Below are 26,637 nucleotides of genomic sequence, written 5' to 3'. Positions count from 1 at the left end.
GCTAGGTTTGGTCCACCACCCAAAGGACATCCAGCTAACTTGACACAACTGTGGGAAGCATTGAAGTCAACATGGGCCAGCAATGTTTGGTCTAGTCAGTATACATTATATCGAGGGGGGGGGGGATTCTACGTGTCATTTTCAATGCAGTTTCAACAAATACATAGTTCTGATGATTATGTTGAAATTAGATTCATGTGACAACATGTTAGTCAGGTTAAGTCAATGTATTTAAGTTTAAGTTTTACTCTAATTTCAATGTTTACAACGCTGGTTCAAATTTTATGAAAACAGTACTGGTTGATGACTTTTTCAAATCAAATGTATTTTCCACGTTGATTCCACATCACAATACATTGCCAAATTATGTTGAAACAACTGATTCAACCAGTGTGTGCCCAGTGGGTTCTTTGTTTTGTTTACAAAGAAAATKAATCATAAAAAAAACTATGCTGATTATGTAAGCCATGTGTGTCGTAATGTGGCTCTAGGGGGTGAGAAGAAAAACGGTACTGCTACAGTATGGATTTCCTTGAAAGGAGAAAGTGGAGGAAGTAAACAGATGTTTGGTTCAGACTTCAAAGTGATAAAGCTTTATTTGTATTTACTTGTATCCACTACTCTGCTCCTCTCGCTTTCTCCGAGGGAGGACAAAAGAGAGGAACTGTTGAGGATGCCCACCCCTATTTGTCTCCCCTACAGTACCTGTTGTCTGGAAACACTATCAGGTTAAACACTCCAGTCTCCTTTTTACTGTAATCAACAACATATTTAGTGCTCAAGACAAAAATGGGACATGGCCAGCAACTCCAGATTTTCCTACTGTGAATATATACCATTATGCACTAACTATAATAATATGCAGTGTAATTAACACAGTATTGAGATGCCTTCGTCTACTGTGATGTACAGTGCTATGGAAAGTATTCTGTCTTGACTTTTTCCACATTTTAGAATAAGGCTGTAACGTATTAAATATATTTTTTCCCCCGCATCAATCTACACACAATGACTAGGCAGGTCCGAAAAAAAAGCCAAGATAATGGAATTCATTGCCCTTGACAATCAACCGTTCTCTRTCGTGGGTGATTGGCTTTCGCCGACTGGTCAAGCACCGGTACACACTACCAAGTGCTCTATTTTTCAGACGTTGCCCTACTGGAGTTACAAGGTAACAGCTTCACTGCTATTAGCTTGTTTTCAATACCGCGTTGGTAATAAAGCATCATTTGTTTGACTGCAACTTCTAACTGCAGTAGAAACTGCAGTCATTTTCATTATTCTTAGCAATGATTTAGGAATCCTTGTGAGAAACTATTAGCTAGGTTGCCACTTGTTCGCCTATTGAAATTGAACTTCAGTTCATGAAAATAAATAGTTAGCCAGCTACTTAACCCTGTTGCCCAAAGCTAAYGTTATAAGCAGCCAGTTAGCTTCATCTGGCTAGTGAGGCTCGACCGGACCGGGATGTGTTGTGAAGCTAGCCACAATAAGGATTAGTCACAATAGTGGATTTTGCGGTTTGCCTTCAAAATAAATACAAATAGTAGAATTATGCCATACCTTTATTTTGAAGGCTAACCGCAAAGTCCACTGTTGTGGCTAATCCTTATTGTGGCTAGCTTCACATAGATGGGTTCGACCACCATTAATCAAATGAGAATTGTCTTATAAATTAGGGTTATTTTAGATGACACCTAGCTATAGGTTAGCTAGCTAACTATAGTTACTTAAACAGATGTCGTTTTGCTTTGTTTTTGGGGAAGAACATTGTTGCATTCCATGAGCTAGCTAGCTTTTTTTTATGACCAGCACTGTACGTGCGCGAGACAACTTCACCAGCATCATAGCATAGGTATCGACGAATCGTTGTGACATATGAAATACGAGTGATAGTGTAATCAATGTGTAATAACTACGTAAAAAATGTATGAACGTGTTAAATTATTATGTGACGTGCTATCATTTCAGGTCCTGATTGGTCAACAAGCTTAAATGACACGTCAAATAGTGTTATTTGACACRTCAAATCGTGTTAAGTAGTATMTTTTTTGACACGCAAAGACCCAAACGCCGTTCCATAGCAAAGACCAAAACGGCGTTGCATAGAAATCCTGGTTGAGAATGAAATGACTTAAATGAACAACGAAACAGCAAAGCAAGTAAGTGAAAGAAATAGGTTTTGAATATGTTTTACTGGTAAATGGGGACATACGTAAATGCCAACAAAATAACTTTTTGGTCAGTGTGTAACCTTTATTTACATAGGCAAGTAAGTTAAGAACAAATTCTTATTTACAATGACAGCCTACTCCGGCCAAACCCGGACAACGCTGGGCCAATTGTGCGCCGCCCTATGGGACTCCCAATCAGGGCCGGATGTGATACAGCCTGGATTCGAACCAGGGCCTCTTGCACTTAGATGCAGTGCCTTAGACCGCTGCATCCATGTGTGTGTTAACTATTTAAGTGTACTAGAACGCTTAAAAAGGCCACTAAAATGTTAAATATCGCTATCGTTTTWTTTGCGCAAAGGAAAATATCGGATATCGGTATCGGCCAAAAATGTCATATCTGTGCATCACAAACAATAACCCATAATGACAAAGCGAAAACAGGTTTTTAGAAATATTTGCAAATGTATTAAAAATAAAAAATACCTTATTTACATAAGTATTCAGACCTATTAGACTCGAAATTTGTGCATCCTGTTTCCATTAATCATCCTTGAGATGTTTCTACAACTTGATTGGAGTCCTCCTGTGGTAAATTCAAAGCACTGCAGGAGAAAACCTAATTCATTTCAAGCTTCTGTAGTTATTAACACTGTATCAAAGAGGGGAAATATATCAAGTGCAATACATTCACTTTCAGTTTTTTTTATAAAACACTGGGTCCAATTACCAGCGATGGTTCTGTTAAGAGTGCTAGGCGAAAATGGCACAAGAACTATTGTTGACCTAAGGAACAACCCACGCAGCACCTTAGAATATGAAAGGATCCCCTCATGGAGTGCTGACCTTTCTAAAGCTACGTACTTCTGCAGTCCCAGGCTCTAGACAGCACAGATGGCATGTGAGATGTGCCTGATATCCCAACCCTCTAAAATGCTATTTAACTTTAATGGTTGTTCCTAAGTGTGAGGCGCCTCACGAATCCATTGGTTCATGTCCATCGTCTGGCCGTAGCCAAATGGTGTTCAACAGCTTCCTATCCACATCTCCTGTCCCTCATGAACACTGATCTACAGTATCAGAGAGGATTTAAGAGCAGAGAGTAATACAGTACGTAGGAAAGCCATCTAGTTCCTCCTCAACGTATCCATGGTCCATCAATAACGAAGAGAGACGGGGAAGAGAATTGGGAAACAGCTTTAACATTTGAGAGCCCTTAAACAGCCTAAAATACCCTAAAACGTGTTCCCAGAATTCACCACTGACTGATGCAGTTATTGGTTCATTGACGGAAACACACGCAGGGTGGTACAGAGAGGCTATGGGAGCCTGAGGGGCTGACAGACCYGAGCTGCCCTCTCCGACACAGACATTCCTGGAGTTAATTTGGCAAATTACAATTCAAAAAGCTGATCTAGACTTGGAGCAAGGCCAATGTAAACGCACAGTGGTCAGAAGAGATTTAGAGGGATATTATCTGGGTTKGACTGGGCAAGGCTAGCTTAACACTGCCCTTGAGGTATATAGTAGACTAGGCAACAGGCAGCATACCTCTAGAGGGAAATTCTTTACCTTTCCTACACATTTCGATAACAAGAAAAGTTCAACTGTAGACTGAAGTGCACTTGAACCTCAGAAATGCACTGGGTCTGTTGTGCCAGGTCGTAATTGTCATAAAAAAGACATTGTTCTTAATTGACCCACCTGGTTAAGTGAAGGTTAAAATGTGGGGTGCTAGTTTAGCCTATCCCTGGTTAACATCTCTCTAACMCAGTGTATATGTTGAGGAGCATCCTGGAGGATCCATTATAATGAACCAACCTCTCTGAGCCACTAACTTTGGCAGGAAATGGCTTTTTCCATATTCCCCCTGACTCTCTCCACCCCACACACCTCTACTCTTCAAAGCTAGGGTCTCTCTCTGACAAGCTCTGACTTAATTCAGTTCTGAAAATAGACCAATAGAGGAATTGCAATCAAACAAATGCAAGCAACTGCAAGGGCATCAGRGATAAAAACACTGATGGAACACTTCTTTTGAGTATCCTAAAAAGTGGCAGTTGATTTTTATGTAACGCTGAGAAAATKACATAATCAAAAACATAGATCTTGTCCCATTTCTCTGTCTTTGATGAGTCCTGGCAGTGCAGCATTCCTTGTCTTAAAGATTATTTTACAAGAATTCTATGATATACATTTTTAAAAAAAGAACAATTAAATTGAAAAATATAAATCAGAGCTGAATGCGTCCACAACGCACATTGCCATTCTGAGCTATGTGGATTAACCAGAGGGGTATACGACAAAGCAGGATCAATGATTTAGCCAGCCAGATATGTTGTTTTGGTTGTTGAGTCAATTTCAAGCATATCTTTCTAAAAAAWKTWAAGTTATTTCAGAATATGTTAGCTAGTTAAGTCATTGATCTYGCTTTGTAGAATACCCCTCTGGTACCTGATCCAATAACAAGGAACACCCTCTGATAAAAACATGAATCATTATTAACTATGACAGCGACTGAAGGCCAAAAGCAGTAAAGTATCAACAAACCATTGCAATGGAAAACACTGATAAACCGGAGCTTGCATATATGAACTGACCTAGATTTAAAGCCCCTGTCAGATATATATTATCTAATCCAATGTAAGAAAACATGCCTTCCCTTTAGTGTAGTGGGCAATCCCCTCCATTACAATGGCATTAACCTTGGGTATGGTAACAGTGAAATTCACAATTAAATTTACCTTGTACAATGAAAGTACATAGAGTTACTTACCAAAGTGCGTTCTATGTTCAAATTTGGGAACCAACATGGTACGTAAAGCACTATATAATTGCACTTACGCCATGCATACACTACACAGAAGACATAAGGACAAATTACATTCCAAGCCATCTTATTCATGATAGCGCTCTGTAGAAGARGAATGGTAACATATCAACACACCCTTTAAGAAATGTACAAGCCTCTAAAGACCTGCAGAACCTTTTTGTCATCATTCCAAAGAGAAGTATGGAGACCTTTTTAGCAGCTTTGGGTTCATAAAGAGCATATAACTAACTTGTTCACCACTGAAAGTCTGGGAGAGAAAGCAACCTGTCAGATGCCATAAAAGACATTAACTTATTCTGTGAGAAATGGATAATAAACTAAATGGACTCTTTTACGCACACCTGGAACTGTTAGCATTGGCACAGGGCTGAGGAATGATGTCACCCACATTGCAGCTTAGCCTATGCTGTCCAAGAGGTGTCAAGGCTTCAGCTAATGCGAACCATTCTGTTGAACACAACAGGCTTCAGCAAATGCTAACAGTTTTGATGAACACTACAGGCTGTAGCTAACGCTAAACATTCTGTATAACACAATAGGCTTCAGCTAATGCAAACCATTTTGTTGAACACAGTGCTCTGAGTGGATTGGATTTAGCTACCTCTATAATACTTGGGAGTCCCTAGCCTCTACAGTGCTTGAGTCCTTTATGTCAAATACTGTCTATACACTATTAGTTGTGTTCCTATGAATCAAACAGTGATTCAGTTAGACCTGCAGGTGGATGAACTCCCTAACCAGTGACACATTTACCCTGTAGTCATCAAAATGTACTGCAGCCATCAATAGCCCAKTCTCCAGCACCATCCATCAAGGTCCATGCTAATTATGGAGGAAAGGACTCAGGTCAAGGCCTTGGGCAGAAGGACTTCAAGGTGTTTGGAAATCTGCCTCAAAATGACTCCCTAGTGGGCTCAAATCCAACTGGACCAAGGCAAGAAAATAAATGGAGGAACTCGAAGGGTGGGTACAGACACTTCAAAGCAGCCAATTGACTCTATTCCTTTAGGCCTCTATGGCATGGGGTTTCACTCACACCCAATGTGAAACCAATTACTTTCTGATCCCCGTTTCTCCTCCCCTCTGAAGAACACATGAGTCCCATTAGTGCTTTACTGTCTGGGCACACCATTAAAGCCAGGATGTCAACCTCTGTTACTGAGCCTGTCTCTCTCTCTAGAGGCTCATGAGATGGACATGACAAAACCTCTCATTTCATTCTGCTGAAGGGACAGTAACACTACAGGTTTCCTTATGCTGCATCAGCTAAAACTGTGGTTCAATTAATGGTGAGATGTGCTTTGATGTTATAGTGCTAGAGTTTGTGAGAAGCCTTAACTGCGTTAAAGTGTAGCGGCAAAAGTAAACACTGACATCATATCAAGTAAGGCCATCTTTAAGTAAGGCAAGGCCATCCTCAAGTAAGGCAAGGCCATCCTCAAGTAAGGCAAGGCCATCCTCAAGTAAGGCAAGGCCATCAAGTAAGGCAAAGGCCATCATCAAAGTAAGGCAAGGCCATCATCAAGTAAGGCAAGGCCATCATCAAGTAAGGCAAGGCCATCAAGTAAGGCAAGGCCATCATCAAGTAAGGCAAGGCCATCCTCAAGTAAGGCCACTTTATAAAGAGTACATCATGTCTTTGTTTCTACTGGAGGGCATAATATGCATAATAGTCAAGAGGCAGCTCTGTGTAACCTCCACCACACCTCATTGTGAAACACACTTACAGAAAAAAGCCAAATTGAATGAATCTCATAACAAGGGCTAGATGAAAATCGTTTTCAGTTCCTTTTGAAGATCTTAAGGGCTGTGCGTGCAGGGTTTAGCCTCCTAGCACTCAATTTTTAGAGGTTAAACAGCTGACTCAGGACCCTGTGCAGCTGGCATATGTCTTTCCATTAAAGTGAGCTGGATAATTAATAAAGAAGTCTGAGAGACGTTCCCCCTACAAAAGGCAACATTCTGGCCCCCAGCCTAAACCAACAAAGGGAAAAAAAACAGGCCTCTCTGCAGGCCAAAGCAAGCCTCCAGATGGGGCTAAGGCACAGTTGGAAGGCTGTGGACAAAGAGGGAGGGGAGAGAGAGGGAAAGATAGGGAGAGGTAACATGAGGGAAACTATCGGGATGAAGGAAAGACAGGAAACCCAGACTGAGAGGTGAAAATGGAAGTGCTCATGTTGATGCTGGCCGGAAAGTGTGCATGCATGTGCATCTCTGTGTGTGTGTGTGTGTGTGTGTGTGTGTGTGCATGTGTATGCATATGCATGTGTAAGTTGGTAACTCACCGCTTTCGCTCTTATCGATGACGTCCACCAGTTCGCCGGCCTGCAAGCTGATTTCCGCTGGCTCCTGCTTCTCATAGTTGGCCACCACCATGTACTGCTCCAGTAGCATAGGATCTGCACCATCCAAGCCTGGGGTTGATGGGAAAAAACAAGCTGTCAGCCAACTCCCGGGCATGGGTCCGCGAGAGCGACCGCCGGGCACCCGCTGTGCCATAGGCCAATTTGTCAGTAGACCTTAGCCAATGGGAACACACGCTGGGCTCAGTGCATCTTCCCAAGAGTCTGGCCATATAGCTGGATCCCCCACCAGCCCAAAATCAGGGGCAGTGGAGAGTCTAAAAAGAAAACTGAAAGTCCCCCCAAAAACATTAAGCAGTTAGCTGAAGAGAATCCATTCTATGATGTTGGGGGGCCTCATCCATTGTCCAAACTTGAGATAAAAAAATTGGAATAGATGGATTTAGGTAGAGAAAGAGAGAAAGGAGAAAGAGAGGAGAGCAATAGCGAGACAGAGCAGGAGCAGCAGCAGTTTATAGATGGGACAGTGGAGTGGGATAGAGGAACGGTTTCCCCTGGAAAATAAACAGACTGCTAAAAAGCCTCCTTCTCCTCCTCGTTGGGGCTGGAGGAAGAGTAGGGGGGTTGTGTACGCCAATCATAAGAGTCGACACCAGAGGTCTTAAATAGAACCAGATGAGTGGGCTGGAGTTGAGCTCAGGAGGCCAGGCCTCGGCTGCTGTGAAACACTAGAACACAGGACTTTCATTCAGCTTGGCCAATGGAAAGCTTCTTTCCTGCCCTCTCTGGGTTAACCATCTAAGCACCAGAAATGACTTCATTTTGACAATGTTGTTCAACAAGACCATAAATGTATCACTTCAAACATCCAAGAATGTGTCACTATTATAGATGAGGTTGCTCTTACACTGTGATGGCAGTTTTGCGGGGGTTTATTTCATATATCTGGCTTTTAAACAAACTGTGCAGTCCATGTTGCATTRCATTGGTGTTTATTTTATGAATCTCATACCATAAACCAGTTTGAACCAGAGGCTTGTACCAGAGGATTGTACCAAAGACTAAAGCACACTTAATATGCACGGACAGGTATTGTAAAAATATATATATATATATTTTTAAATAACCTAAACTTCAAAAGGAAAGATCATTGGAGATAATTCTCATTTTCAAAAACGAAGCACCTGTTGCATGACTTCAAAACAGGAAAGAAAATCTTCATAAAAAAWTTGACCCACATACCACTGTACACTGAATCTTAAAAAGTAACTCCAAAACATCTCCAGCTGCAGAGAACCCAGTTTAGGAGCAGAACTAACATGTCAGCTGTACCCTAGAATCAGAGACTGCTGAGATTGAGTTCACACATTACTGACGGCTCAGACGGGTCACAGAGTTCCATGAAATAAATAAAGTGTCATAAAAAGAGGAGAGACGTGATTCACAGATCACACAGAGTAACAACACAGTATACAGCACATACTACGTTATCAGGATGAAAAACCAGGATATCCTTTGGCCTAAACTCCAAGCTGCTTCAAGGCTTGCCTGAGTAAACAGATGTATAGTTTAACTGCTAACAGACAGTTCAAGTATATGGATACTAAAACGGAGGATACAAAGAAAATGCAATAACATTGTCAATATACTGTTTCTCTCTTAGCTGAAATCAATTACAGTATTTAGTGAAAAATAAATGAAATAGCGGAGTTCCTGTCCCACATAAGAGAAATGTATACCAAACAAAATGTTAAACTAGATGAAGCCAAATGCTTMTAAATTAATAGATTATTCAACCTGTGGTAAACTCAGTGTCTGGAACATTGTAAAGAGAGCTYTATCTCAGACAATGGAAAATAGTGTAGCATGATTCCAGTCCAATAAAGAAGATTAGATAAGAAGTGATTGAGACTGCTTGGATTAAGCTGCCAGTRTAAAAGAGAGGACCTGATGACAGCTGCCAGACTAAAGATGAACATTTCCGTAAATTAGGATTATATTCACATTCTAGCAGAAACATCAAAACACTAATAAATCAACCGGATGAGCTCAGCTTCAATAGCATCCAAAATACTAACCCTGCCAACGAGTGAAGTTGAACCAGAGTGGTTCCTTTTGTGGTTTACATTGCTTTCTCATTATTCGCACAGAGTTATTTTCTCACCGCGAGGTTGGGCGCAGAAGCATTGGAAAGTTAATATTAGTTGAACTTTGAGTGCAGAACACTCAAGGCATTTTAATAACCTGTCGGTAATTGTAAGAAAGATGGTGGAAGACAGAGGCAGATGAATCCCATCTCTTAAAATGTTTGGACACCATATTGTTAAAAAAAATTAAAATAGAAACAAGTTCATGATGTCATTTCCTGGTGAATATATACAGTGGCATGCGAAAGTATTCACCCCCTTGGCATTTGTCATATTTTGTTGCCTTACAACCTGTAATTAAAATAGATTTTGGGGGGGGGTTGTATCATTTGATTTACACAACATGCCTACCACTTTGAAAATGCWAAATATTTTTTCTTGTGAAACAAACAAGAAATAAGACCAATAAGCAGAAAACTTGAGCGTGCATAACTATTCACCCCCCAAGGTCAATATTTTGTAGAGCCACCTTTTACAGCAATTACAGCTGCAAGTCTCTTGGGGTATGTCTCTATAAGCTTGGCACATATAGCCACTGGGATTTTTTGCCCATTCTTCAAGGCAAAACTGCTCCAGCTCCTTCAAGTTGGATGTGTTCCGCTGGTGTACAGCAATCTTTAAGTCATACCACAGATTCTCAATTGGATTGAGTTCTGGGCTTTGACTAGGCCATTCCAAGACATTTAAATGTTTCCCCTTAAACCGCTCGAGTGTTGCTTTAGCAGTATGCTTTGGGTCATTGTTCTGCTGGAAGGTGAACCTCTGTCCCAGTCTCAAATCTCTGGAAGACAAGTTTCCTTCAAGAATTTCCCTGTATTTAGCGCCATCCAWCATTCCTTCAATTCTGCCACCCCCATGCTTCACTGTGTRGATGGTTATCTCGGGTTGATGAGARGTGTTGGGTTTACGCCAGACATAGCGTTTTCCTTGATGGCCAAAAATATCAATTTTAGTCTCATCTGATCAGAGTACCTTCTTCCATATGTTTGAGGAGTGTCTCACATGCCTTTTGGYGAACACCAAACGTGTTTGATTATTTTTTTMTGGMCACTCTTCCATAAAGCCCAGCTCTGTGGAGTGTACGGCTTAAAGTGGTCCTATGAACAGATACTCCAATCTCCACTGTGGAGCTTTGCAGCTCCTTCAGGGTTATCTTTGGTCTCTTTGTTGCYTCTCTGATTAATGCCCTCCTTGCCTGGTCCGTGAGTTTTGGTGGGTGGCCCTCTCTTGRCAGGTTTGTTGTGGTGCCCTATTCTTTCCATTTTTTAATAAGGGATTTAATGGTGYTCCGTGGGATGTTCAGATTCTGATATTTTTTATAACCCATCCCTGATCTGTACTTCTCCACAACTTCATTCCTGACCTGTTTGGAGAGCTCCTTGGTCTTCATGGTGCCGCTTGCTTGGTGTTGCCCCTTGCTTAGTGGTGTTGCAGACTCTGGGGCCTTTCAGAACAGGTGTATACATACTGAGATCATGTGACACTTAGATGGCACACAGGTGGACTTTATTTAACTAATTATGTGACTTCTGAAGGTAATTGGTTGCAAAATATGTTATTTAGGAGCTTCAAAGCAAAAGGGGTGAATACATATGCACGCACCACTTTTCAGTTTTTTTTATATTTAGAATTTTTTTGAAACAAGTTATTTTTTTCACTTCACTTCACCATTTGGACTATTTTGTGTATGTCCATTACATGATATCCAAATAAAAATCAATTTTAAATTACAGGTTGTAATGCAACAAAATAGRAAAAACACCAWGGGGGTGAATACTTTTGCAAGGCACTGTATATATCGATCTATATACAGTATATCTTCCAGGCCTGCTAGCTGTCTGAATCGCCGTGTCTCCAGCCCGCCCAGCTACTCACTGGACCCTATGATCACTCGGCTATGCATGCCTCTCTCTAATGTCGCCTTCTGTACCACCCCATCGACGGCGGGATTGTGCAATAAATCTCCTGGTAGACACAGCACTTCCCAGGAGTCACGTGTATCCCCTGTCACAGGAGGAGAGGGCGGCTATGGAAACATATGTCTCTGAATCCCTGAGGCAGGGGTACATTCGGCCCTCCACTTCACCTGCCTCCTCAAGTTGATTTTTTGTGAAGAAGAAGGATGGAGGTCTGCGCCCGTGTATTGACTATCGAGGTATCAACCAGATCACTGTTAGGTACATTTACCCGCCACCTCTCATACCCAGTTCGATTGAGTCAATGCACKGGGCGCACTTCTTCACCAAATTGGATCTCATGAGCGCTTACAACCTGGTGCGTATCCGGGACGGAGATGAGTGGAAGACAGCTTTCAGTACCACCTCAGGGCATTATGAGTACCTCGTCCTGCCGTACGGTTTGATGAATGCTCCATCAGTCTTCCAGGCCTTTGTAGACGAGATTCTCAGGGACCTGCACGGGCAGGGTGTAGTGGTGTATATTGATTACATCCTGATATACTCCGCTACACGCGCCGAGCATGTGTCCCTGGTGCGCAGGATGCTTGGTCGACTGTTGGAGCATGACCTGTACGTCAAGGCTGAGAAATGTCTGTTTTTCCAACAGTCCGTCTCCTTTCTAGGGTACTGCATTTCCACTTCAGGGGTGGAGACGGAGAGTAACCGCATTTCAGCCGTGCTTAATTGGCCAACTCCCACCACGGTAAAGGAAGTGCAGCGGTTTTTGGGGTTTGCCAACTACTACCGGAGGTTTATCCGGGGCTTTGGTCAGGTAGCGGCTCACATTACCTCACTGCTGAAGGGGGGACCGGTGCGTTTGCAGTGGTCAGCTGAGGCGGACAGGGCTTTTGGTCAGCTGAGGGCTCTGTTTACCTAGGCTCCCGTGCTGGCTCATCCGGATCCCTGTTTGGCGTTCATAGTGGAGGTGGACGCGTCCGAGGCTGGGATAGGAGCCGTGCTCTCTCAGCGCTCAGGTACGCCACCAAAGCTCCGCCCCTGTGCCTTCTTTTCGAAGAAGCTCAGCCCGGCGGAGCGAAACTATGACGTGGGGGTCCGGGAGTTGTTGGCTATCGTCAAGGCCTTGAAGATGTGGAGACATTGGCTTGAGGGGGCTAAACACCCTTTTCTCACCTGGACTGACCACCGCAATCTGGAGTACATCTGGACGGCGAGGAGACTGAATCCTCGCCAGGCAAGGTGGGCCATGTTTTTTACCCGTTTTGTTTTCACCCTATCCTACAGACCAGGTTCCCAGAACGCGAAGGCAGATGCACTGTCCCGGATGTATGACACGGAGGAGCGGCCCATGGATCACACTCCCATACTCCCGGCCTCTTGCCTGGTGGCACCGGTAGCTTGGGAGCTGGACGCGGACATCGAGCGGGCGTTACGTACAGAGCCCACTCCCCCCCAATGTCCAGCTGGGCGTCTGTACGTTCCRTCTGCTSTCCGCGACCGTTTGATCTATTGGGCTCACACGTCACCCTCCTCTGGTCATCCGGGCATCGGTCGGACAGTGAGCTKTCTTAGTGGGGAGTACTGGTGGTCCACTTTGGCTAAGGATGTGAGGGTTTATGGCTCCTCCTGCTCGGTGTGCGCCCAGTGCAAGGCCCCTAGGCACTTGCCCAGAGGGAAGTTACAACCCTTACCCGTTCCACAACGGCCGTGGTCGCACCTGTCGGTGGATTTCCTAACGGATCTTCCTCCATCACAGGGTAACACCACGATCCTGGTCATTGTGGATCGGTTTTCTAAGTCCTGTTGTCTCCTCCCTTTGCCCGGTCTCCCTACGACCMTACAGACTGCGGAGGCCCTGTTTACACACGTCTTCTGGCAATACGGGGTGCCTGAGGACATAGTATCTGATCGAGGTCCCCAGTTCACGTCAAGGGTCTAGAGGGCGTTCATGGAAYGWCTGGGGGTCTCGGTCAGCCTTATCTCGGGTTTTCACCCCGAGAGTAACGGGCAGGTGGAGAGAGTGAACTAGGATGTGGGTAGGTTTCTGCCGGGGGAGTGGGCGGCGTTCGTGCCTTGGGCAGAGATGGCCCAGAACTCGCTCTGCCACTCCTCCACTAACCTCTCCCCCTTCCAGTGTGTCCTGGGGTACCAGCCGGGTTGTGCCTTTATTTTTGAGTAAAGTACGTTGCTCACTCATTTTGCTCTCCTGCGCCTGACTTCATGCACCAGCTACACACACCTTCTGACAACTCCAATACCTTGACTTTGTTGTCCTTAAGCCATTTTGCCACAACTTTGGAAGTATGCTTGGGGTCATTGTCCATTTGGAAGACCCATTTGCAACCAAGCTTTAACTTCCTGACTGATGTCTTGAGATGTTGCTTCAATATATCCACATCATTTTCCTCCTCACGATGCCATCTATTCTGTGAAGTGCACCAGTCCCTCCTGCAGCAAAGCACCCCCACAACATGATTCTGCCACCCCTGTGCTTCACGGCTGGGATGGTGTTCTTCGGCTTGCAAGTCTCCCCTTTTTTCCTCCAAACGTAATGATGGTCATTATGACCAAAAAGTTTTATTTTTGTCTAATCAGACCAGAGGACATTTCTCCAAAAAGTATGATCTTTGTCCCCATGTGCAGTTGCAAACCGTAGTCTGGCTTTTCTATGGTGGTTTTGGAGCAGTGGCTTCTTCCTTGCTGAGCGGCCTTTCAGGGTATGTCGATATAGGACTCGTTTTACTCTAGATATAGATACTTTTCTACCTGTTTCCTCCAGCATCTTCACAAAGTCCTTTGCTGTTGTTCAGGGATTGATTTGCACATTTCGCACCAAAGTACGTTCATCTCTAGGAGACAGAACACTTCTCCTTCCTGAGTGGTATGACGGCTGCGTGGTCCTATGATGTTTATATTTATGTACTACTTTTTGTATAGATGAAATTGGTACCTGCAGGCGTTTGGAAATTGCTCCCAAGGATGAAGCAGACTTGTGGAGGTCTACATTTTTTTTCTGAGGTCTTGGCTGATTTCTTTTGATGTTCCCATGATGTTGCCTTGAAATACATCCAAAGGTACACCTCCAATTGACTCAAAATGATGTCAATTAGCCTATCAGAAGCTTCTAAAGCCATGACATAATTTTCTGGAACTGTGCACCATCGTGCGCTATCGTGCATAAATATATTTAGTCCCCCTACACCAAAYGCGATCACGACACGCAGGTTAAAATATCAAAACAAACTCTGAACCAATGACATTAATTTGGGGACAGGTCGAAAAGCATTAAACATGTATGGCAATTTAGCTCGTTAGCTTACATTTGCTAGCTAATTTGTCCTATTTAGCTAGCTTGCTGTTGCTAAAAAATTTGTCCTAAGGATATAAACATTGAGTTGTTATTTTACCTGAAATGCACAAGGACCTCTACTCCGACAATTAATCCACACATAAAACGGCCAACCGRATCGTTTCTAGTCATCTCTCATCCTTCCAGGCTTTTTCATCTTTGAACTTATATGGTGATCGCATCTAAACTTTCATAGTATTACCACGACAACCGGCAACAAAGTTTGTCTTTCAATCACCCACRTGGGTATAACCAATGAGGAGATGGCACGTGGGTACCTGCTTCTATAAACCAATGAGGAGATGGGAGAGGCAGGACTTGCAGCGCGATCTGCGTCAGAAATAGAAAGGAGTGCTATTTTAGCCCTTGGCATCGCAGACGCTCGTTGGCACTCGCAAGCAGTGTGGGTGCAATAATTGAATAACATGGATTTCATGTCGCGCACGCGACGTGTCCGGTCTGGTCAGCATGTAAGGGCTGTATGCAGGCTGTATGTGTCGTGCTTAAGAACAGCCCTTAGCTGTGGTATATTAGCCATATACTACACCCCCTTGGGCCTAAAAAATAAACAAATAAATAAATAATAAATAAATATATTTTAAAAACTCAACAGGGCGTGATCTGATAAAACAGGAATCCACGCAAAACGACGTGAAGTGATGTTTTTGAAACATGCTTCTTCTCTTGTTGGGCAGGGAGGGGTGTGCGCTGTGCGAATGAGTAAAGACTTTGTCAACACACTCAGTAGGTCCCAAAAACAAAAGCTAATATTTCAGCCCCTTTCAGGAAATGAAATGTTTTGCATCAGCAGGAAGAACAGGCTAGAACAAGAGTCACTAAGGTGAGAAATATTAAGAGGGAAAGCCTAAGACGTTGTAGGGTAGAGCTAAAATAAGGCCTTCATCTGGATACCAATTCAATTATTTTTTTAAACTCTAACCATTCCACAAAGACAAATGTAGATTAATATGAAATTCTATGTTGGGTGAAATATGCTTCATATCATAATACTTCCTTCTACYCTGTCTCCAAACTCTGTAGCTGTAGTATGCACATGTGATTTACAGTAGGTATGTATTCCAACTCCATCATCTGAGGGCATGAAATTAGATGCRGTAGATTAAATCAATTTGATCGATTGGAGGAGGATGGTTTAGTGTGCTGCAAGTAGYGGCCACACTAGTGTTAACAAACTGAGCCTGTTAGGAGAGAAATCCTGCTTTTACCACATATGATTGATATCAGTTCCCCCACCCTTCCTGGAATTTCAGAATATCAACAACTTTAGTGTCTAGACTCTAGACTACTGTGTTTACGTGCGTGTGTGCCTGCCTGCCTCCTAGGATGCCTGCGGGCATCGCCCCATATGCACAGCACATATCTATAACCCTTAACATTTTATATTTGACACCAGACTTTTGAAATAGCCCTGTTAGACACTCTCTGTTTACATCTCACCTCACTCAGATTTATACTTGCACTTCCTGCTCCCAGCCCTGCTCTCCCTCCTTCCCAATCCCATTATTGGTCCCGTCCAAAACAGGACGAAAGTTGGGAGCGTTGCAAGAATGCATCTTGGGGAGGAAACAGGGGAGGTTGGGAATTGGGAAGTTCTGTTGGTTTGGGTCAGGGGATTTATCCTCCTTTGTTGTCAGGGTTCCTGATCTTACTCTGGGTCTGGTTAGAGGGAGGGCTGGTGTGACACTGGCATGATGAGGACCTTTTGATTTCACTGAAGCTGATTTAGCAGAGAGATGGAGTAGATCTAAATCTGGTCTTTGGATCGTCAGCTGCAGTTGTGTGGGTGGATAAGAAGGGGATACTGAGCGGTTGTTCAATGCAGTTTACAGATGCTTTCACTTAGTCACTTTGTTAAAACTATCTCTAAAAAGGATGTGGAATGTGTACCGTCAGACAACACACAAGTAAAACCCTGCATAAAGGGAAATAAACTGCACATGGGGTTCTAACCATATTGAGCAGCTCATATTCAAAATCAGATATTGTATAAGGACATAAACCTATGTAGTAACACTATATTGTAGGTGTCCTTATGTATGCATTCATAAAGCCCTTATAACAGCTATATAAGACATAACATTAGTCATAAAGTGACATAAGTAGTTTTATATTGTTATGAGTAATGGCATAAGATGTTATAAAACTAGTTATAACGGGTGTTATAGRTGACTGTTGATCCTGTTGTCATATGCGCTAATGTCAACTGTTAATAACAGCTGCTATAACAGAGCCTGAATCACAACTAATGTMATATGTTATTACATGCTACTTAACAGTCTATACATACCAGATGATATAAACAGGGTGTTATGTAATTTACCAACATCTGTGTCACATTATTACATTAAATGGAATGATGGGCATTCATAACCATGTAATATGCCCTTATAGAGTGTGCACAGAAACCTTCAATAAAGTGACATTAATTWGAGGTGTTATAAAACAGTTATGAATGTTCTTGTACGACAGCACGAGTTGAGAAACACAAAACTTGAACATTCAAAGGATCTCAAAGCAGCATGGGCAAACAGTACATTGACTCCAACATAAACGTCTCAATATACAATTCGCAGATGCAGCTACGTTATAAAGTCTTTATTGATTGTTAATGATTCATCAGACAACTGGAGTGTCATGTGTTCTTGCCACATATTGACACTCAACAGCTGTTTAGCATTGAAAATCATCAGGCAGCCCCTTTGCCTTATTTTGTGTCTGTTGGTTTCCTAACATGTATTTTCTGGCACACACTGGGTATTATGAGATGAAGACTCGATTGTTTTTCACAAGTGCTCCAGCTAGCTGCCTGCTACAGGCTTAGGATGGGTTGGTTCCTTGTTGAGGCAGAGGTGACAATAGTCCCTAGCTTGGCTCTAGAACTCATGATGGTGTTAGCTACTTCGGCAAAAAGTCACAAACTGTCAGTGCACACATTGACTTTGTGGTTTAAGAKACTTGCCTGTTTATAATGCAGTTCTGCTACTGCTGTGTGTATTTTAGAGTTAGTTCAGCCAAATATCCATACAGTATCTTTATAGAAAAACATAAGAATGGTGCAAATGTTTGCCTCGCATTGTCTAACCCGTAAAAATGTAATTATAAAAATGGTAGTTTCACTCGAGTGAGATTCAGTTAATTCAATCTTTCAGATGGTATTGGCCTTGCAGCATGTCAATAAAAGTCCTGTGTCTGGGAGGCAGCATGAGCCAAAAAAGCTCAGTATGCAATGGCTTATCAAGCAAGGGGAGTGTGATTGCTGAAACAGCCCACAGTTGTTTATGTGGTAGAGAAGCACACATTCGTCATAGAGATTTTAGCCTGGTGCAGGAAATCTTTGTCAGTTCCCCTTCTCACACACACACACACACACACACACACACACACAACACACACACACACACACACACACACACACACACCCACACACACACACACACACACACACACACACACACACACACACACACACACACACACACACACCACACACACACACACCGCTAGCTGCCCCTTACCCGTGCGCCCCTTGACACTTCACACACACCCCGATAACTCCCCCTGATACTCCTCCCACCCCACCCTACCACCCGTCACACACAATTCCACTCCCTATATGCCCCTGAGCCCCCCAGCTCAAATAAAGCCAGCATGGCTGCGCACACTCCCCCAGTCCGTGCGTAACACTTGCCACGTAAACCTACTCTCCTCACATGCACGGAGCCCCCAAGCGCTCTTACACTCTCTCCCACTCTCTCTCTCCCTCCCCAACTCTCATTCTCGCTCTTGCTCTCATTCTCTCTCACGCTCTCCCTCTCCTACTCTCTCTCTCTACTCAGTCCTGTTATCCTAACACAGTAAAGCTGCTCAGACAAACAGCTCATTTTATTCACTTGTGCTCAGTTGTACAAGTTTAAGTTAAGTGTTCTTTTAGTAAATAGGGTTTCAGCCTGAACTGTTCTCTGTCATAGTTACTTCAAAACAGTTTCCAAACAGTGTGTTCACTTCCAAACCATTTTCCTTGGAGACACAGCAGATCTAGCGAAAACATTCAGGTCTTACTTCTGAGTAACCTCGTATTGTCTATCAATAGCATTACTCTATGTGCTAGTCTAGTTGTGCTGTGCCCATGAGGAGTTGACCAAACCACACATGCTTAGGCAGCCACCAAGGCTGTACTGTATGCTGTCTATGAAGTTATTGAAGAGAACAATAGACAGAAAGAGACGTCCTGCAAACAGTGCTAAGATATATACCTGGAGAACTAGTAAGGTACTGTATGTCCTGTTTTGACCCATAGAGAGCAACAGATCTACAGAATGAAGTGGACTCAACAGGGAGTGGAAATCATCCAACTGAGAACCCCATAGGGCCCTTGATTTGATTGTAAGGGAGGTCACAGTTGGAGAATAATTACTGAGATACAGGCCAAAACCTTACCGAAACCACATGAAGGAGCAAATCCTTGGGCAAATCATTTATTCGTAACTCAATAGTGGTTTTCAGGGACAGCTTTTCTTTATCTTAATGTCATAATCTATGGAGTAAATCCTTTTTTGCTCCTAATCAGGGACCCAGCGGTTCATCTATGGGCAATTTCACCAGTCCATAATAAATAACGGAACTTGAAACTTTTGAACACTGAATAAACATTGAAGAAATTCAAGATAGCTGGCGGGTGTATGAGGGAATGACAAACCACACAGAGAGAGAGCGAGAGCGAGAGAATGGGGCAGTCATCATGACGATGCTATGAATGACTGATTGTCTACGTCAGAGTATAAGACAGAGCTGTTCAGATAGCCTGTGATTTCTGCAGAATGTCCATGCCAGGTAAACAGTGGGAACCAGTCTGGCTAAACCATGCAGTAACCACCAGCAGTTTTGTGGCCTGGGGCAACATTTTCCTGTTAGGGCACATTTTCCTGTTAACCCTAACTCTAAACTCTTAGGAGAGACCAACACCATGTAATTATGGGGACCTTAAGCTGCAGCTACAGCAAAAATTCACCACAGACTTGCACAGTCTCTTTGCTGTTYTGGTTTAATAAAGTAATACTAATATCTCAGTGCAGTTAACCCTGTTTCTTGGTGTGCAGGAGGAAGATTTCAAAAGTAGATGTCCAGTAAGGCTAAGCTATAGAAGCCTTGATTAGAGTCGTATGGCAAAATATCAGCATCTTGAGAGATTCCTCCAAGGCTTTCCATCTTAATTTAAAAGATGGAAAAGTATGTTTACTATTACAAGAGACAATAAAATAGGACCATTTCATTAATTAATCATTGTTTGTCTACTGTAACTATTCAAAATGTATCGGAAGAGCAACTTTTACAACTGTGGATAAGCTATTATTCCAGCCTCCGATTCCTGGAAGAAATACAATATCTARCACAGTCTGAACATAGGCTACGACAGAGACACACGCCTGAAATAAGGCAAGCTTTCCATTTCCTTATGTCAATGGAATTCACTGTTACGTAAAGGCACAATACCATAGAGTGTAGAATAAAATTAGGTTGGAGTCTCATTTCATTTGGTGGCAACTTCATTAGGTTGCCAGGAATGTGTAATTCAGCTGTACTATTTAATGCATAATACTGTAGGTCAGGGGTATTCAACTCTTACCCTACGAGGTCCGGAGAATGCTGGTTTTCTGTTCTACCTGATAATTAATTGCACACRCCTGGTGTACCAGGTCTAAATCAGTCCCTGATCAGAGGGAAACAAAAAAATGCAGTGGAAATGGTTTGGAGGTCCAGAGTTGATTTTGAAGGCTTCAGGTGTAATGTACTATTCAAATAATTGTAGTCAAATTCATGGCAACTTCATGAGTTGTTGAATCTTCATTTTTTTCACCTGGTAGTACTGAGCAATTTGTGCTTTTTGAGGTTGGTTCGGATTTGTTTACCACATTTTTCTCCAGGTTTCGATAATGTTTTAAGACATTGTGGGTTGAATGCTGTAACAGAGAATAAAACAATTAATACAAATTCCATGATGGTGTCACGCCCTGACCATAGAGAGCCCTTGTTTCTATGGGGTAACATCTGATAGCAAGAACTGGCAAATCTGGTGCAGTCCATGAGGAGGATATGCACTGCAGTACAGCTGGTGGCCACACCAGATACTGACTGTTACTTTTGATTTTGACCCCCCCTTTGTTATGGGACACATTATTCAATTTCTGTTGGACACATATCTGTGGAACTTGTTCAGTTTACGTCTCAGTTGTTGAATCTTGTTATGTTCATACAAATATTTACACATGTTAAGTTTTCTGAAAATAAACGCAGTTGACAGTGAGAGGATGTTTCTTTTTTTGCTGAGTTTATAAGCCATAAAATGCACGTTCTCCCTACTTCCACTCACAMTACAACCAGCACTGCAGCTGCAATGAATGAGTTTAGCATTCATAAGTTTGCTTTGTTATTATCAGCGGCTTGTGTCTTTTCTAATATCAAGGAATATTTMACTTTCTCTGAATTGGTGCATGATACTGCTATACTCATTCACTGTAGCTTTAGTGATTGTTGTTGCTTGAGTGGAAGTAGGGAGAACGTGCATTTTATGGCTCATAAAAGTGTCGAACAAAGTGTTGACAGTGCTGATTAACAACTTAAATATGAACTTACTTGTAAAAACAGCAGCTCTTTGCTGTATTCATTGAGWSTCTCTCTAGTCATGGTTTTAAAAGTTTTGAAATCATACAGCATCCTTTTTTTATGTCTCAAGGAAACTGCAGAAACTGTGATCTGCGCTATCTGATTGACTAGTGGTAGGCCTATAGGTGCACCTGATTTGCTCTCTGGGCCTGCCGGGTATGCAGAGTTCTACCTTCAGACACATGAAATGTTTTAAAAAAGGGAACACTTTGCCTTCCCAGCGTTAAGCCTGCAGAATCAAGTGTGCCTACCGCCAACAGCACTGAATGAGAAAACGCAAGGCTTTATCGTTGTTTTTTACAGAAATGTTTGGTGATTGACTACGAATGCCTTGGAGATCGACCAGTTGATCGCGATTGACCGGTTGGTGACCACTTTTCAGGTAGAGATACCTTGCCAGGCAACTGCTTTCTATTCCTCTCGATCATGCGTTCTCTCTTCTCTCCGTCTCTGTGTCTGCTCCACACAGACCGGACAAGTAGGTGGGTGCACAATGGATTATGGTCATTGCAGTTAATTACCACGTTGTTTAAGCTAAACTATGTAGAATAATGATTGGCCCGTTAGAAACTACAACTCCCTACTACATTGCACAGTTCAGGMTTGATCTGAGTGATCTCTAGAGAAACTGCGTATTGAGCACACAGAAGAAAGAAAAACTAAATGGATTTAAAATAATTGAATGGACTTCAGTAAATTGTTTAAAAAACWAAAAGTAACTGAAATKTGGGTTAATTGCTCAGAACTATCACCTGGTAACATCACCTGGAGTCTAGAATGCTGGTGACTCAAGTACGCACACACACACGGTCATRCTGCAGATGCACAGCTGCTCCACCAGCCCCTCTGAATCCTACGTATAAACCCATCCACGGCCATATGCCCATGCACTGAGCCCACTCACCGTCCAGACAGTTCGCACCCAACCCAGGCACAGCATAGCTGTACAAACAGGTGCTCCTTCCCACCCAACGCTGTTTGCTTAACCCTTTCATCACAATAAGCCGTGTTGGATTTGGCTGTGTACATTAAGCAGAGACTTGATRTGTTATCGTGAGCCGAGTTGGTCTTAGTATACACTTATGACGTTATAGAGCTTTCTTCAACGGTCTATAGATCTTTGCTCAGTCGGTGGAAAGGATATGGACTCCCAAGAAATGCTTTGTTACCGTWTGCCTGTTTGATACAAAGACATGTATGCCTAYACACACACACACCAACAGAGATATGCACGCACACACCAGACAAATGTCAAAAATGTACTTAGAAAAATCATCACATAGGCTACATGACCTGTTCCAGGTAACTGGATAACCAACCAAAGTCATACACTACTGTAATAACTTAAATCGAAAAAGAACGCACTACCACTGAAAACACAATTACAAACAGGACTCCATGCAATGCAACTGACCGGAGCAGAGTCRATGCACTTCTATGTGAGTGCTGGTCAATATAGAGAGAAATTAGGTGACTTGTCTTACCTGACTTGCGTTTGGTGGATCCCCCATAGTCCCTGCAAAAGAAACAACACCAGAGAGTCATGGTCAGTGTGTGACAGGGAGCCAGGTCAGAGCAGGAGCATGCTGTCCTACACAGGACTCTGTACCCTACCAGCTACCAGCCAAACCCTCATTAAGAATGCACACACACAGACAGGCACCCCACATGGAGCATGTCAGAGAGAGAGGGAGAAAGATTGAGGGAGAGAGAGGGACAGAGAGGGAGAAAGAAGGAGAGAGARAGACTAGTCTGTGGCGACCTAAATGCCAGAACTGGACAAGAACCTGACACCCTCAGCACACAGGGGGACAAACACCAACCTGGTGGTGACAGCATTCCCTCCCCCATATGCCCCTCTAGGCACAACTAMGACAACATAACCAACAAAAACAGGTCACAACTCCTGCAGCTCTGTCACACACTGGGTATGTAGATAGTCAATGGTAGRCTTCGAGAGGACTCCTATGGTAGGAACACCTATAGCTCATCTCTTGGAAGTAGTACTGTAGACTACTTTATCACTGACCTCAACCCAGAGTCTCAGAGTGTTCACAGTCAGCCCACTGTCACCCCCATCAGATCACAGCAAAATCACAGTCTACTTGAACAGAGCATTACTCAATCATGAGGCATCAAAGCCAAAGGAACTAAATAATATTAAGAAATGCTATAGATGGAAGGAAAGTAGTGTGAAAACCTACCAAAAACAATCAAGCAACAACAAATTCAATCCCTTTTAGACAACTTCCTGGACAAAATGTTCCACTGTAATAGTGAAGGTGTAAACTTGGCAGAAGAAMACCTAAAACAGTATATTTTACCTTTCAGCTTCCCTATCAAATCTAAACATTTCAAACAGAAAACCTTAGAAAATTAACAAACATTTTTAGAGGAAGGCCCTAAAAAATTGTCAAAGACAAATTGTCMGCCACCCTAGTCATAGAATGCTCTCAATGCTACCGCAAGGCAAGCGGTGCCAGAGCGCCAAGTCTAGGGCCATGACTCCTGAACCGCAAATCCAATGGCTACGCAGAATATTTACATTGTCCCCCATTTTACGCTTCTGCTACTCTCTGTTTATTATCTATGCATAGTCACTTTAACTCTACCGACATGTATACTAACTTTCAAAAGTTTGKGGTCACTGAGAAATGTCCTTGTTTTTGAAAGAAAAGCATTTTTTTTTGTCCATTAAAATAACATCAAATTGATCAGAAATGGGCCTCCCGTGTGGCGCAGTGGTCTAGGGCACTGCATCGCAGCGCTAGCTGCGCCACCAGAGACTCTGGGTTCGCGCCCAGGCTCTGTCGCAGAATTGGCCTAGCRTCGTCCGGGTTAGGGAGGGTTTGGCCAGTAGGGATATCCTTGTCTCATCGCGCWCCAGCGACTCCTGTGGCGGGCCGGGCGCAGTGCACGCTAATCAAGGGAGCCGGGTGCACGGTGTTTCTTCCGACACATTGGTGCGGCTGGCTTCCGGGTTGGAGGCGCGCTGTGTTAAGAAGCAGTGCGGCTTGGTTGGGTTGTGTTTCGGAGGACACATGGCTTTCGACCGTACGGGAGTTGTAGCGATGAGACAAGATAGTAATTACTAGCAATTGGATACCACGAAAATTGGGGAGAAAAGGGGGTAAAATTTAACAAATAAATAAATAAAATAAAGAAATTTATCAGAAATACAGTGTAGAAATTGTTAATGTTATAAATGACTATTGTAGCTGGAAACGGCTATTATTTGTCATTTTTATTTTTTACTTATCTATTTTTTTTTACTTATTAACACTTATTTTTGTTAAAACTGCATTGTTGGTTAAAACTTCTCTAGGGTAGGGGGCAGCATTCGGAATTTTGGATAAAARGTATGCCCAAATTAAACTGCCAGCTACTCATCCCCAGAAGATAAGATATGCATATTATTAGTAGATTTGGATAGAAAACACTCTGAAGTTTCTAAAACTGTTTGAATCATGTCTGTGAGTATAACAGAACTTATTTAGCAGGCGAAACCCAGAGGACAAACCATTCAGATTTTTTTTTTGAGGTCACTCTTTTTCAATGGATTTTCATTGGGAATCCTGATTTCTAAGGGACCTTCTTGCAGTTCCTACCGCTTCCACTGGATGTCACCAGTCTTTAGAAATTGGTTGAGGTTATTCTTTTGTGTAATGAAGAAGTAACGGCATTCTTGAACGAGGGTCACTCGAAGTGTCCTGTTTGTTAGAGGCGTGTGACAGAAAGCTAGCTACAGTTGGTTTTAACTCTCGTATTGAACAAAGATCATCCTGTCTTCATTTTTATCGATTATTTACGTTAAAAAATACCTAAAGTTGTATACAAAAGTAGTTTGAAATGTTTTGGCAAAAGTTTACAGGTAACCTTTGAGATATTTTGTAGTCACGTTTCCAAATTGGAACCGTGTTTTTTTGGATCAAACGCGCAAATAAATGGACATTTTGGATATATATTGACGGAATTAATCGAACAAAGGACCATTTGTGAGAAAAAGTTTAGATTTTTATAGTAATTTATTTGAATTTGGCGCTCTGCATTTTCTCTGGCTTTTGGCCAAGTGAGACAGTAGCGTCCCGCCTAAACTCAGATTTTGAATATAAATATCGAACTTTACCGAAAAACATACATGTATTGTGTAACATGAAGTCCATATGAGTGTCATCGGATGAAGATCATCAAAGTTAGTGATTAATTTTCATCTCTTTCTGCTTTTTGTTACTCTCTCTTGGCTGGAAAAATGGCTGTCTTTCTGTGACTTGCTCTGACCGTTTGGTGTGCTTTCGTCGTAAAACCTTTTGAAATCGGACAATGTGGCTGGATTTACAACAAGTGTATCTTTAAAATGGTGTAAAATACACTAGCGTCCCACATACCCTAGAGAAGTTAAGGGCTTGTAAGTAAGCATTTCACTGTAAAGGTCAACACTGTATGGGCCGATGTGACAAATAACATTTGATTTGATAAAAATTTGAACAATGACAAATGGTTTGATGAAGAATTCAAAAACCTTAGAAAGAAATTGAGAAACCTATCCAACCAAAAAACTTACACGGAACCCAAACCGCGGCTGTGCGTGTGCGCCATTGTGCATAAATGTATTTTGTCCCCCCACACCAACACGATCACGACACGAACACGTCGTAAAATATCAAAACAAACTCTGACCCAATTATATTAATTTGTTGGACAGGTTGAAAAGCATTAACAAGTATGGCAATTTACTAGCTAGCTTTCCGATGCTAGTTAATTTGTCCTATTTAGCTAGCTTGCTATTGCTAGCTAATGTATCCTTGGATATAAACATTGAGTTGTTATTTTACCTGAAATGCACAAGGTCTCTACTCTGACAATTAATCCACACATAAAATGGTAACCGAATCATTTCTAGTTCTCTCTCCTTCCAGACTTTTTCTTCTCTTGACTTTATAATGCGATTGGCAACTTTTATAAATTAGGTGCATTACCGCCACTGACCTTGTTCGTCTTTCAATCAACCACGTGGGTATAACCAATGAGGAGATGGCACGTGGGTACCTGCTTCTATAAACCAATGAGGAGATGGGAGAGGCAGGACTTGCAGCGCGATCTGCATCAGAAATAGAACTGACTTCTATTTTAGCCCTTGGCAACGCAGATGCTTATTGGCGCGCGCGAGCAGTGTGGGTGCAATAATTGAATAACATAGATTTCTACATTTATTTTGCAATGCTCGCGCACGCGAC

At 42.6% G+C, this 26,637-nt stretch overlaps 1 protein-coding gene across 3 annotated transcripts in view; it reads right to left on the bottom strand.

Moving 5' to 3' along the window:
• Positions 1-26,637, bottom strand: part of LOC111951774 (SH3 and PX domain-containing protein 2A) — a 119,508-nt gene that overhangs the window by 64,793 nt on the left and 28,078 nt on the right. For all 3 annotated transcript variants that reach the window (XM_023969977.2, XM_023969978.2, XM_023969979.2), the window contains exons 6-7: positions 22,888-22,919; positions 7,293-7,421 (exon numbers count right to left, since the gene is read on the bottom strand). In XM_023969977.2, the coding sequence (XP_023825745.1) occupies positions 7,293-7,421; positions 22,888-22,919 (161 nt within the window). The remainder of the gene's footprint in view (positions 1-7,292; positions 7,422-22,887; positions 22,920-26,637) is intronic.

The sequence above is a fragment of the Salvelinus sp. IW2-2015 genome, linkage group LG25, assembly GCF_002910315.2.
Source record: "Salvelinus sp. IW2-2015 linkage group LG25, ASM291031v2, whole genome shotgun sequence".
In the NCBI taxonomy this organism is placed as follows: Eukaryota; Metazoa; Chordata; class Actinopteri; order Salmoniformes; family Salmonidae; genus Salvelinus; species Salvelinus sp. IW2-2015.
This window is presented reverse-complemented; position numbering and strand designations above follow the sequence as displayed.